General features: G+C 38.0%; 1 protein-coding gene across 10 annotated transcripts in view; it reads left to right on the top strand.

Annotated features, from left to right (window-relative positions):
• Positions 1-14336, top strand: part of NIN (ninein) — a 111254-nt gene extending 96918 nt beyond the window's left edge. For 7 of the 10 annotated variants that reach the window (XM_054530647.2, XM_054530649.2, XM_024231639.3 and 4 more), the window contains 3 exons: positions 4377-4577; positions 8021-8134; positions 10416-14336. In XM_054530647.2, the coding sequence (XP_054386622.1) occupies positions 4377-4577; positions 8021-8134; positions 10416-10625 (525 nt within the window). In that variant the 3' untranslated portion in view covers positions 10626-14336. Of the gene's footprint in view, positions 1-3111; positions 3241-4376; positions 4578-8020; positions 10312-10415 lie in introns of those variants that run through there. The other 3 variants (XM_054530650.2, XM_054530651.2, XM_054530648.2) reach the window with 2 other exon arrangements.
• Positions 14337-14947: the final 611 nt, after the last annotated feature.

Genomic DNA, 14947 nt, shown 5'->3' with positions numbered 1-14947 from the left:
GGCAAACATATAGCACTAACATTAAATCACCAGTGAAGTTTGTCAATTTTGTGTTCTCTGATTTATCAACTAAAGGGTTTTAAAGCTTTTAAAAACCAAGCACCAAGCATTGATTTTTAATGTGAAATATGGGCAAACATATAGCACTAACATTAAATCACCAGTGAAGTTTGTCAATTTTGTGTTCTCTGATTTCTCAACTAAAGGGGAAATTCATGAAAGTTTTAGTGAAATCTAAACCATTTTTTCTTTTTTTAACAGCAATATAATGAATGCATTCAAAACTTTGAGCTGTGGGCTGTACTTAGATGTAGACATGCTTTTCTGATGAAATATAATTATATACTCTGAGGAATAAGATGTCTAAAACTAAGCCCATATGTCTAGTATCAAATTGAAAAGTAGCAGTGTGTACTTAGTCACTGTGAGAGTCTTTCCAGAGGCTCTGCCAAGAGGCCAGTTCTTCTCCCGCCTGCTCCCCTCTTACCCAGCACCCGTTGACATTATTAGCCAGCGTAAGCAATTTCCCCTTGTTTTTTTCCCACCTGGTAGTAAATATTTGCTAACAGAGGAGGAGAATTAAGTGTTCTTGACGCTGGAGCCGAATAGCTAAGGAAAAAGCATGGATTTTTCTATTTGAACACTGAAAAGAATGTCTCATACCTATTTATTCTAATGCAACTTTCATTAGGAAATGGAACTGAATTATTGGCCGGGAGCAGTGGCTCACGCCTATAATCCCAGCACTTTGGGAGCCTGAGGCAGGTGGATCACAAGGTCAGGAGTTCGAGACCAGCGTGGCCAACATGGTGAAACCCCGTCTCTACTAAAAATACAAAAATTAGCTGGGCATGGTGGCGTACACCTGTAATCCCAGCTACTCAGGAGGCTGAGGCAGGAGAATCTCTTGAACCCGGGAGGCGGAGGTTGCAGTGAGCCAAGATCGTGCCACTGTACTCCAGCCTGGGCACCAGAGCAAGGCTCCATCTCAAAAAAAAAAAAAAAAAAATTAATGCTATAGATTTATACAAATTGGATTTTTTTTTTGAGATTCTGTCACCCAGGCTAGAGTTCAGTGTTGTGATCACAGCTCACTGCAGCCTTGAATTCTTGGGCTCAAGCAGTCTTCCCACCTCAGCCTCCCAAAGTGTTGGGAGTTCCCTGATCTCTCCTATATTTCTCCAGATTGAAGTTTTTAAAAACAGTGTTATTGGCCGGGCGCCGTGGCATGTGCCTGTAGTCCCAGCTACTCAGGAGGCTGAGGCAGAAGAATCACTTGAACCCAGGAGGTAGAGGTTGCTGTGAGCTGAGATCACACCACTGCACTCCAGCCTGGGTGACAGAGCAAGACTCCGTCTCAAAAAAATAAAAATAAAAATAAACAGTGTTATTGAGGTATAATTCACATACTATGTAGTTCACATATTTCAGGTGTACAATTCAGTGGTTTTTAGTGTGTTAATTTTTAACCTGTGATAAATATATACCTAACATAGAATTTGCCATTTTAACCATTTAAAAATGTACAATTCAGTGGCATTCATTAAATTCACATCCTACAACCATTACCACTACTTCCAAAACCTGTTCATCACTTGGCTGTAGCTATTAAGCATTAACCATTCCCTCTCTCCAGCGCTACAAATTGGATTTTTATTTATAGTATGATATCTATAGAGTAGGTTAATTTGGGGGATGCACAGTGTGTCCCAGCTCACCTGAGGGATAGGTACATTCCTTCTCACTCTGGCAGGGATTCTTACCTGATTGGGGCAACGGGTGGTGGGCTGGGCAGGGACAGGTTTCTATATTAGAATCTCTGGAGTCAGGGGGCTTGAACACAGCTGTCTTCATGGTTCTAATCTGATATGTGCACTCCCTTGGGGGAAGTAGTCTCTCATCTCTATATACTAGTTTAACAGTCAGGGTTCTAACATAACACATCCCCCCACTGTAATTAAAGATCACAGATCACTAGACTAGGAAAAGAAAAAAATTAGGGCTAGAATTTGACTCCTACTTCAGGGCTTTTTCAATGTGAGCGGTTCAATAAATTTGTTTTGAACACTCAACAAAAGGGTTACAGACTGTATCAGTAGTTCTCAAGTCTATTGTGTACCTCTATGATAGCTAACATTTCAGACACTTAAACAACAAAATGGCTTATAGTTTATACTGCATTCTGCATCTCCAAGTGGCAAGAGATTTAACATCAGATCCATTCTGTACTGGACCTGGAATAATCTTTTTATTTTTTTTTAAATGGAGTCTCGCTCTGTCACCAGGTGGGAATGCAGTGGCACAATTTCAGCTCTCTGCAACCTCTGCCTCCCGGATTCGAGCAATTCTTCTGCCTCGGCCTCCCAGGTAGCTGGGATTACAGGCGCCCACCACCATGCCCGGTTGTATTTTTAGTAGAGATGGTGTTTCACCATGTTGCCAGGATGGTCTTGATCTCCTGGCCTCGTGATCCACCCGCCTTGGCCTCCCAGAGTGCTAGGATTACAGGCATGAGCCACCCATACCCGACCTATTTTTTTTTTTTTTTTTTTTTTTGAGATGAAGTCTCACTCTGTCACCCAGGCTGGAGTGTATTGGTGTGATCTTGGCTCACTGCGATCTCTGCCTCCCAGGTTCAAGCAATTCTCCTGCCTCAGCCTCCTGAGTAGCTGGGACCAAAGGCAGCGTGCCACCATGCCTGGGTAATTTTTGTACTTTTAGTAGAGACGGGGTTTCACCACGTTGGCCAGGCTGGTCTTGAACTCCTGACCCCAAGTGATCCGCCCACCTCGGCCTCCCAAAGTATTGGGATTACAGGCGTGAGCCACGGCGCCTGGCCTGGACCTGGAATCTTCTAAAATCATTATATTGGGAGGGGCACAAATAGGATACAGTAAGTGAAGATGCACTTGCAGAATTAGAGTTGTAGGACATTTTAATGTCTGAGAATTTATATACAGAAAAATGTGTCTATCTTTCATATGCTCTTATTCATGTATATAATAGACCTAATTAGTACTGTTCTTTCTCTTTTTATAACTCATACTTTTCTCTTTTTATAACTCCTGTAATTTTCTCTTTTTGTTTTGTCTGTGGCTAACCTGTACCTAGAACTCAGTGGTTGGAAGTAGCAGAGAAGGGTGCAGTTCTCTGCCTGAGATAGTGTGTGAAGGTAGAACATTCTCTTTCAATGAACTTTCATAGCATGGAGCCATCTCATTAAACCCCTTGCTCATGTTATTTCTGTTGATTGTAACAGTTAATAAGTACTTAAGGAAAGAGCCAGTATTCATTTTGTTTTAATGGTATAATATGTCTGTTTACATCAAACTTTCCCTCAGTATTTAAAGCATTTTGTATGAAGAAAATTATCCCACTGATTTAAAATTATGGGATAATTCTCCATAATTTTTATCATGAAAATAAAGTGTTTTTCCGAATCTACAACTAGAGGTATTTCAAAGTGGGCAATGCCCCTACCCCCACCTAGAAATTTAGAGGTAAGGAAATGGATAGTGGCTCTGACATTTCATGGTAACATTTAGTTATAGCCGAGTCTTAGAGGTCCTTTTCCACCTTCTCACAAGCCTGGAGGTGCAGCTTCTTGAGTTTAGTCTTGGTGATGTTTGTTGCATGCTCTGCGTGTGTATAGATGTGAGGTGGCCTACCTCACTGGCCAAAATGCCGTGCATCCTCCTCCCTTTCCTCTCCCCCACTTTGACTGGCGTGTTGGTACACATTTCCTCATTTCCTCATTTCCTCATTGTCTTGAATACTTCCATTCCATGTTCTCCAGTTCCCAGATGTTCTAGGATATTATTTGCTCTATGCCCCAGAATTGTCTGTCTTGTGCTGTTTAATCTAAGGGTGTAACTACATATTGATAAACTAAAGGTAGGTTAAAATCATTTTAGATGCAAGATGAGGTTCTTCAAAAAAAATTGCTAACTTGGGGTTGGAAAAAATGTAGTCATTGAACATTTAAGAATCTTTATGAATGGTAAAGTGGTAAAACCCTAAAGCATAACCACTTTCTCCAACCCCAGTTTTTAAAAGGGGAGAGGTAATTATTCCAGTATAAGAAAAAATGAAATAAATTCAGATGTATTATGTACATCATGCCCTTAATATCACTCGAGTTTGGAAGGGCTTTTTAAGCCTAAAACTTTTAAGAAAGGCTACTTATTAAGCATATTCTCTGCTATTTTTCTCATTTCTATATTCCTCAGGCCCATATGCTGTCCTGTTTCCAAGTTTCAGTGGGTCTGGGGTTATTAATGAAGTAATAGTCTTCATTCCTCACTGCCTGACACCATGAAGGGCAGCTCTGGGATTGAAGGGACTCAGCTGACCAGGGCTTTGCCCTTGTCCTTCAGATGCAGCACCTGAGGTCCACTGCGACGCCTAGCCCATCCCCTCATGCTTGGGATTTGCAGCTGCTCCAGCAGCAAGCCTGTCCGATGGTGCCCAGGGAGCAGTTTCTGCAGCTTCAACACCAGCTGCTGCAGGCAGAAAGAATAAACCAGCACCTGCAGGAGGAACTTGAAAACAGGACCTCCGAAACCAACACACCACAGGTATGAAAGCTCTCTCTTCTCTAGTAGATCACCTGTTAATTTTACCTGTTTATTTGAAAGTTATACCAGTTCAAAGGTGGAGAGAAAGAACCTAAATCTGATGGCACACACCTGTAGTCCCAGCTACTTGGGAGGCTGAGACGGGAAGATCGCTTGAGGCCAGAGGTTCAAGGCTGCAGTGAGCTATGATCATGCATGTGAATAGCCACTGCACTCCAGCCTGGGCATCATAGCAAGACTCCATCTCTTAAATTTAAAAAACAAAACAAAATCACAATCCTAAATCTTTCAGAGAGTTATATTTTACCTGTATGACAAATCCATAGAACTGCAGTGCTACTTTTGAGCTCTCAGCTTCTAAGCTGAGTCATTTAGTGTTCTGTAATAGACGATTTGCCCATTTGTAATAGATGAAGTATCAGGATGGATCACTTAAACATAGCACACAATTGGCCTAATGTTCCTATCCCATGCCAAAAATATTACAAAATTTAAATGTTGCTAGGATATGCGCTACTAACAAAGTACACTGAGCTTTCCTGTGCCAGAGCCATGCAGCCTGCTGCATCCCATGAAAATCACAAGTGATGACCTTTCACAACAAAGAGTATAGTCAGTGACATCTTTCTAGTTGACATAGTTCATAAACTATTTAAGAAAATAAAAATCTTCTCATTGTTTGCGTTAGCATGATCCCAGCTCACCACCACATCCAATCTTATATTACTTAGGTTTTCAAGTATTCAGAGTTATTTCTCTTTAGTGCTTCATTCATCATCCTTTCTCAGAAGTTTAACTCTTGGGGCTTGCCTATTCAGAACTAGGAATAAAATAGAAAGTCCTTCTTTGTGGAATTCTACGCTAATCCTTTCTGGTTTGCATGCACTTGTGTGTTCAGATACCTTGCCTCTCAGTTAATGCTTGATAAGGAATTTCCCATCTCTTATTTGAATCCCCTCAGAGTGGCTTTGCAAAGTCATATTAGCCCTGGAACTCTACATAGGAACAGTTCTGTTTCTTCTACTATCCATCTATGCTTAATTACGAAGTACTCCTACCACTTGTCAGTTCTAATAAACTTTTCCCTCTACATAGGTACCTATGCTGTATTTCTAATAAACTTTAGAAAGTTTTTGTCTTATAAGCTTTAAAATCTGTTTTTGGAAGCTTTATACATACCTCTTCAGCTTCCCAATATTAAACTTCTTAAATTGTGATGGTAGAGTGTTAGATGCTTTAACTCTCCAGTATATAATTGAACTACAAAACTTTGATCTCAGTTTTTAGTGGACCTTCTAACCAAATGATCCCGCCAAGATTCTACTCATTGTTCTTACACACTGTTTTCAAAGTATGCTGTTTCCAACCCACCCACCAATGTTAAAAAATATCCTTTTCCTCCAATTCCTTCAGGATTAGACAAAAACTAAGATTTTTGAAAGAAAAAAAAAAATCCTCCAACCAGATGACAGGGTGGACTGCTTATTACTCTCACCAGAATGCTACTGCAGGCTCTCCCACTTCCCGCTGCTGAGCTGACACTAATTTTAAGAATACAGAATATTGTTAAATCTGCACGTTTCTGTGTGTGGAGTGATTTGATCTCTTCTGCATTTTGTGTTGGTTTGCTTGCCTATGTAGTGTTAACGTGTGTGCTTTTAAAAATTGTTTGCATTGTAGATGTGTGAATTTAGACTCCCCCTAAAAGCTCATCCTGACATGAGGGTGAGGTGTACCACTTGCCTTCTTTCTCTAGGCCTTGTTACCGGAGCAGCGAGCAGTGCACGCAGATTCCTACAGGATTGGGCACCTGTGAAAACTGGGCTGCTATTGATGGCATTTCTTACCATGGCAGACAGACGCACACACCCACCCATGCACACACACCACACACAGAGACATAAGCTAAAATATGTTGGAATTAAGTGCTCTTTTAAATTATTTTATTATTTTTACTGTTAAACCTTTGCAGTATTATGTCTCTTATTTATTTATGTAGAAATGACAGATCTTGTGAATCAAATTCACAAACATCAGCTTGTTACAAATCATTTTATTTATACCCTTTAAAGAGTGTGGACTTAAGATTCTTGAAAGGATGTAGTCTATATATTTTCTCATTCCATATGTTGTAACTATTTTTAACAAAAGGTACTACTTTTATATATGGAATTTGAAGAAAACCAGGGGTATTTATATTGTTTTGTATAAGATGTATAAATCTTTTTGACAGGAAATTTTTGATGAAACAATAAAATAAATTTTAAGTATGTGACTGCCTTTGTTTTTCCTGTTTTTCCACTCTTTTGCCAACTCTATGTTCTTTGAATTATCTTTTTTGTTTTGCTTTGTTGTTGGGCAAATAGACAAACATTTTGTATTTATGTTTGAACTTTAAAAAGCTATTATTTATTTATTTTTTTTAATATAGGCCTTTTTAAAAGCTAGGTGTCCTCCAGGCCCAATTTTTTGTAACTTACTTCCTCCATTAGACCTTTGCCTATTATAGTTTTTATCCTCAGGATAGTTACTACATGATTTAGGGTTTCTTTTATGATTAAGTGTTACTACTTAGTATCTAAACAGATGGTAGCCTGTGACTCATGTATGGTCATTCTGAATGTCTTTTAAAATATATCTTAACTACCATCAGCTGTTAACACCTTTATGAAATCTGAAATTCCTTATGGGGACATTTTGGCGGACTGCAGAGGGACGGGGGTTGCATTCTAATAAGTCAATTGCATTCTAATCTCTCTAGGTCTCTCTCCTCTCCAAAACCCATTTACTCCTTAACCCATCACCATTGTGTGAGAACAGGAGATTTTTCATTTTCAATCTGCTCTGATAGTAAACCCATCCTCCAATCCAGATGTGTGCTTCACATTTACAAGTGGGAAACAGATGACTAGAAAAATTGGCAGGAAGAGGCTATTATGAAGAAAGAAACACTTACCACCCTCACAGTCAGCTACTTCAAAGGAAAAACAGACATGCATATTGCAAGCTGATTGGATATGTTAGGAAACCCTGAATATATTCAGTGCTTGTTTTGTTGTTGAGAGGCCCACAACATTGCAGAGACCCAGATCACAGATGGGAGGTTGATAACTATCTTCTAAGTTACCTTGGATGTCCATTTTACTAGAGGACATGGATACAGGTATTAAATTACGGGTTTTCAGAATTTTGCTTTGTATCAGGGGGATGATGGTAACACAGGTAAGATTCTTTTGATTTTTCAATCTGATCCTTTCTCTGATAGGGTTACTTTTCTGATACGCAATCCATGCAGGGCACAAAACTCATTTCATGAGAAATCCATCCTTCCTGTTACAAAGGCAAAACATTTGCTGTCCTTTCTCTAGGCATCTTGTGGGGAAAATAAACCAGTGTTTTCAGTGTGACATGATTTTCAAATAATATACTTTTCTTCCCTTCAGGGAAACCAGGAACAACTGGTAACTGTCATGGAGGAACGAATGATAGAAGTTGAACAGAAACTGAAACTAGTGAAAAGACTTCTTCAAGAGAAAGTGAATCAGCTCAAAGAACAAGTGAGCCTCCCCGGTCATCTCTGTTCACCCACCTCACATTCCAGCTTTAACTCCAGTTTTACATCCCTTTATTGCCATTAACTCGTTAACTTATGTTGTCTAATAAAGGCAAATTCTATTATAAATGTCTGTAAGAACTTAGGATTTGCTCTCCCTCATACCACCCCAAAAATATGAACTCTGTATTTTTTCCAAAGCTCTGTTTAAGGCATGTTTGTCCACAACTTAAAAGTGTAAATCATTGCTAACATGATTCACATGGACCTAAGATTTTAAAGATCAAAAAAAATCTATTGATTCACATGGACCTAAAGCATGTCCATTCATATGCTTTAGGTCCATGTGAATCAACAGATTTTTCTCTGCCCAAGACAGGAAATATTCCTATTTAAATTGAAAAATGATATTGGTTAAAAAAATAGGGGGATAATAAATGGAACTTTAGCTTTCCTGTTCCCAACAGCTTATGAAAACCTCAAAAAGTATCTCATTGCTACAGCTAGACTCCAAAAAGATGTACTTTGAATTAGAATCTAGACCCCCAGATTCCAGGACCACTAAACAGCCAGCTCCTTTTCACCTGCTGGTGGCAGATGTGGCCTTGGTGTTTAGAAATTAGTTGCGCATCCACTGAAGAGACAAGCAGAAAGTACTACCCTCTGGGAGAGTGTTATAGCCTCTCTGGAAACTGAGATGAACATGTGGGATGGGGGACAGGAAATGCCCAACCTAGTTCTTTAGATACTTAAAACCTAAGAATAACAACCCCAAGAGAGGGTCTGAATTCAGCTGTAGACAGCAACTTTTGGTTGTCCTGTTTCTTAATACAGAGGGAGGAAAAAGTCCCATTCAGTGAGCATTTATCCATTCAGTTCTTTACATATTCAAGCATTCAACCCATAGTTACTGTGGGCCAGGTCCTGCCGTGGGCACATGGATACAACAGTGAACAAAGCCCCTGCCCATATAGAATGCACTTACAAGGTGCCAAGCATTTGGCCAAATGGTAGGTTCAGAAATAAGTGGGGTCCGTCCTGTTTTCAGTAGAGGGGAACACAAGAGAAGAGATATTTGATCCAACCCAGGAGTTTAAAGAAAGCTTCCTGAAGACCTCTTAAGCTGCATCTTGAGAGTTAAGATTTCAACTAGTTAAGAAAGTGTGGGGAAGGGCATCCTAGGCTGTGGGAACGTCATGGAGTTATGACCACATGTGGGGTGTGGACACATATGAACACTTCAGCATTGCCAGTTCACACTGTCCTGGGAGAGGTAGGAGGAGACTAGAGAGGAAGGGGGAACAGGACAGTAGGCCTCCAGTGCTGAGCCGAGAAAGAAGCTTAATTTTTATTCTACTGGCGATGAAGAACCATCAAAGTGTTTTTTTAAGGAAAGGAAGGGAGGGAGGAAGGAAAAAATAGTTGTATTCGGGAAGTTCAACAGAAAATAGGTTCTGAAATGTTATGTGATGTCTGCCAGTCATCTAGGTTCTGAGCTTGAGAGTGCTGTCATCCTTATCCCTGCCCTTTGAAATGCTAATAGGTTGTTAAGCTACTCTGTAGTTACTCTTTATTCTCATAAACCTTTATACTTTTAGATGCCCTACTTGAAATTTGGTGTAAAATGAACACTTAAAAGGTAACATGGAAAGGGGGACTGGAAAATATTAACCAGAACAACAATGAAAGTATCCCAAGGCTGCTAACAAGTTTTCCCACCCCAACCTAGACCATATATTCTAACTATAAAGATTAGACGAGACAAGGCCCCATGCAAAACAAAACAAAACAAAACAAAGACAGTTGAGAAGTAACTGCCCAAATCTTATCTCTGTTATAATACATGAGCTAAATTTTAAAATAATCAGTGGGTTGTAGTTATGAATGGTAAGTTCAAGCATCTGTTGTTACAAGCAGAGTTAAACAGTCCACACCTGACACCTCAGGAATTTAAGTGATAAAAGTATTTGATATTTTTAAAGAATAAATAAATAATGCCTATTTAGGTAGAAAACCTTTTGTTTTGGTGCCATCTAATATCAATCTGTTCTATTAGTAACTTACATAAACATCTCATGCAAAGAAATAGCTTGGAAAAAGTGGATTTGTTCCAATGGTGTCCCTGATGCCAAGTCTGATGTTAAAGCTATATTGTAAAATAAAAGAATATAATTATAAGAAGTGATTTGCCTTTATAAAACAACTGTCCTTATGTCAGACCTTAAACTGAAGGTTTAAGAAGAGTTACAGAAATGGAGTCAAGATGTTTCTGGTTCTGTTTCTAGCTCTGCAAGAACACTAAGGCAGACGCAATGGTGAAGGACTTGTATGTTGAAAATGCCCAGTTGTTGAAAGCTCTGGAAGTGACTGAACAGCGACAGAAAACAGCAGAGAAGAAAAATTACCTCCTGGAGGAGAAGATTGCCAGCCTCAGTAATATAGTTAGGAATCTGACACCAGCGCCATTGACTTCTACACCTCCTTTGAGGTCATAGCCAAACCAAAGGGTACACTCACATTTGTGCACTTTACTGAAATAGATGAACATTTCAGTAGGCTCTCAACTTAAAGTTAAAATTAAGCCTAACCTAAAACTGCCAGAAACAGAACTGGAGTTTCCATTTATCATAATTAGTTTTTCTAAATAGACCCTTACGGGAGTTTGAAAATAAATACTCACATATTTCACTATTTAAATTATTCCCAAGATTTGAATTTATTTTAAAATTCTAATAGCCACCAAGAATGTGGACATATGAAAACAATTCAAGAACCTACAAAATACCAGTTTTGAATGAGTTTTCGTGGTTTGGGGTTTTTTTTTTTTTTTAATTATTACATATCTATGTGTAAAGTCTAAATATTTGAAGTTTGAGATCTGATGAGAATGGTTGTTATAAACTTTATTTTAAAACCAAATTTAGGTGTTCTTACATATTTAAATACTGGAAAGTCATTGTAATAGTTTTGGTTCTTTGAATTGGTAGACAATTAATTGGTAGAGTATAATTGGTTAGGAGGCAGGGCTTATTAAGTGGTTATTAACCACTGAGGTCAGACAAACCTAAATCTGTAGAATTCTAACCTTCTAACACCTGTGACAGTATTACCACTCTTTTTGTATTATAGATTTAGAACTGATTTACTCAATTGCACTCTTAACTAATGTTAAAAGCTTACTTGCTTTAAACAGCCTTTTCTTCTTTCTCTTAAAAGTTTCATTTGAGGAGCTGGTCTTCTAAGAAACAGATAAAGCCACATAATTAAAGCAGTTGAACTATAGGGAAAGCACTGAACAAACCACTTTGGAGTAAATAGCTACCCTTAGAAAAGAGGGATAAGCAGACCATATAGGTTTTCTGTCTCTCAAATCTTGGAGTTCATGAATTCACTTGAGGTTGCCTCAAGAACTCAGGGAACAATACTGTAAACTGTCTTCCTGAACTACTGTAGGGCCTCTCTAAGAATTTGAAATGTATAAACCATGTGACCTCATTTATTTGTCTTATATATTTACAGCCATAGTAGAATTTTTATTTCTACGTTTTTAGTAAGTTTAATATTCTGGGGAAAAAAGGCCTTGATTTTAGGGTTAAAAACCTGACTTATAGAAGAGTTTAATATAGGTCAAAATTTTCTGTGTTTCTTATTCCTTCTATACCTCAAATCTGATTCTAAGAATTTCTTACTGTGATAATCATTGGCATGCCACCTGAGGTCAAGGAGTGCCAAATAGGACTTTCCACTCATGCTCAAGATCAAAACTTTATAGAACAGTCAACATTTTAGATTCGGTAACCTTTTTTTTCTTCCAGTTATAATCTCTGCTTCTAGCCACTTCCGCCAGCAGTTGGTGGAAGACTTACTAGGTGCAGGGCACTATCCAAGCTCATCACAACAACCTGCTTGTTTTCATGAGACAATAATCCGAAAAGTTCGCTTTGATATATTCCTGGAGGGCCAAGCCCATCTATTTACAAAAGGTGTAACAGCAAAATCAAGCACTGCTTTACAGGCAGGAACACAAGAGAAAGCAAACTGCCCAAGAAGTCATCATGTCAGAAACTCAATCTCAACAAAATAATTTCCATCAGGGAACTTCAGGGTTTCTTGGGGCTTATGAGTCTCACCGGTCAACCCAGGAGGCCTCACTACAAGAGCCTTAACAAGGCACTGTTTTTTGTGGGACTGGGAGTTCACACTGATGAAGCAGACCATTGAATTTTTGCACAGCTCTTGTCAGAAAGCACTGACTTCCCCCTGGATAAAGAGTTATTTTTAATCCTTCCCTATAATTATACTTCAAAATATTTGACATCTGCTATCATGCCTTCTTTAGTTCTTTCTTCTGCAGTGCAAACATTTCTAGTAAGTGTTTAACTACTTGTATGGCATTAGCTTTCACAGAAAATTGTTTCACTTAAAACTGTGGATTGGCCTAGGCTAAGGACAAAAATAAACTAAGTACCTGTAGTGTATTTATGTGATATGTGTCAAGTTACTCAAGGTTATTGCTGTTGGAACTGAACAATAATATTTCCCAGATAGCTGGCCTTAGCATGTGATCACAGTTGTTGTATTTTTAATTTTTGTCTTTTACACTATGATAGGTGTAGGTTAATTTGTTTATTTCCTATAAATTTGTATTTATGTGTATATAACATGCACAATGAATGTAAATATGACTTTCTGGAAAGTTTAGACTACATTTAGAATCTCTATTCAAAATCAAAATGCTGCTCAAATGAATTTAACCAACATCTAGGTGCTTAATTTCTCGTTTTATCCCACTTATGAGATTGGGAAAAAGATCAATATGAGAAATATCATACAGATACCTTAAATGTATACATTTGTGCAACAGTTTTTGAGAAGGTGAGTGGCAATTTATAATTTAGTTGGCGATTTATAATAGAGCTTATAGCTTTTAAAAGACCTTTTAAAGACATTAAATGTAAACTTAAAAATATGTTTAGATCTTGTTTCAAACTTTACAATAGCACTCTTCAAAATAGTAAGTTATATATTTTATAGGCATTTAGTTGCTTATTAAAAGCACTGATTTTTAAGCTTTTTGATTTAAGAACATTTAAGATCGTCTCAGAAGATGGGATCTTCGTTTCAAGAAAAGGGAATCAAGTTTGCCTTTGAGATAATACGTTACACTAAGAAAAGGAAAATGTGGATAGTAAAACCCACCTCTCTCATCCTATTTTGCTCTCTTCTGCTTTTTAGAAGCCTGCACGTAAGCTCAGATTTGTGAAGGGAGAGTAGAAGGGGAGAAGTAGAACCACAGTTTTATTTATTTTTCTAAAACTCTTACTAAATCCAGATTTTTTAAACTGTTTTAAATATGAATTTCTCCCCAGAAATTCCAATGCATTGCATATTTAGCCTTCAGCATATTTTTCATGAGCAGATCATGAAGTCATAGGCTTCCAAGGCATAGGAAGAGATCTTACAGGCCTAGTATTTTAATAATGCACTAATACCCAGGGCAGATATTATGAGAAACTGTTTCTTCTTCTAAGGGTTTATGGCAGACTTTGCTTTTTTAACATGTGAGAAATGAATTTTTTATTTTGTGATTTATGTGATTTCTTTTGCTGAGTGAAGGAAAAGAGAAATTGTTGCTATTGTCAGCATCTTAAAGGTATTTCCAGTCAAGGCAAGGCTAAGTGCTTTGTGATAGTATTAAGCAAGTCATGTTTTGAATGGATTACCTGTAGTGACTCATTGAAATAATTTTACAAGTAATGCCAAAAACCAAGTCAAAGCCTAATTAACCAAAGCACTCATTTAAAAATCATCACGTTTGGACCTATCTGGACCTCTCAGCACTGTAAAATAGTTTTGGTTTTGTGGCATATGAATAGCTGTTTAACAAATCAGAGTTAGCTTTTTGCTTCTCAGCTTTTTTGGGCAATACAAGTTAAGTTCTTAATGGGGAGACATTATCATGGCATGACTTAAGGGAACATTGGTTTTGTGAAGGAAAAACAAATTATCTAAAGCCATCTCTATATTTCTGTTCAGATAAAGATTAATGAGTTATGTGTTTATATCAGCTTTGTATATTTCATCTTAGCCATTCTATCCTAGAAAGATTTTAATGTGAGCTTAAGATGTAAATAAATAATTTTGTAAACATGCCTTTTGTTTTCTATATACCCTGACCTTTTAATAAAGTTTCAGTGTATTTATCATTGGTCTTTAGAATGATAGCATCAAAATATTTCACTAAACACATTCTACAAATGCAGAATCTCAGCCTGCACTCCAGACCTACTAAATCAGAATCTTCATTTTAAAGAGATTCCCCAAGTGATTTGTGTAGGATTTAGAGCATTGGGACTCCATTTCTATTATAAAAGGATGACTTTCACACCAGCCAGTTTGGGGTCCCTGTATACTGTGGCAGTGCATAGTTTCCCTGCAGAATCATGACTTAACCTTGGGCAAGGCCCTGTTTGTGATTTTGGGTGCTTCAAAGATGGCTTTATTTCATGTTGCCATCTTTAGGGGTGTTTCAGACTTTCTTAACTGAGCAGCTCATGAATGATGAGATATATGCAGTTGGAAACACAAAAACCACCTAAAAGCATGTTAATATGCTGAACACTGAAATGTAGAATTGGAAATGTTGGCCAAACTAGAAATAAAACAAGCCCTGTTTTATTTCATTTCAAAGCTTTTATGCCAACCTCATACTGCCTTTACGTAGCAGGAACTACCATTATTCCCATTTTATGGATGAGAAAATGGAAGCTTAGCAAACTCAAGGCCACACTGCCAGCTAAGTAGGGGACTTGGGACT

Source organism: Pongo abelii, chromosome 15 (genome assembly GCF_028885655.2).
Source record: "Pongo abelii isolate AG06213 chromosome 15, NHGRI_mPonAbe1-v2.0_pri, whole genome shotgun sequence".
Taxonomy (NCBI): Eukaryota; Metazoa; Chordata; class Mammalia; order Primates; family Hominidae; genus Pongo; species Pongo abelii.
The sequence above is the reverse complement of the archived record's forward strand: the minus strand, read 5'-3'. Positions and strand labels throughout refer to the sequence as shown.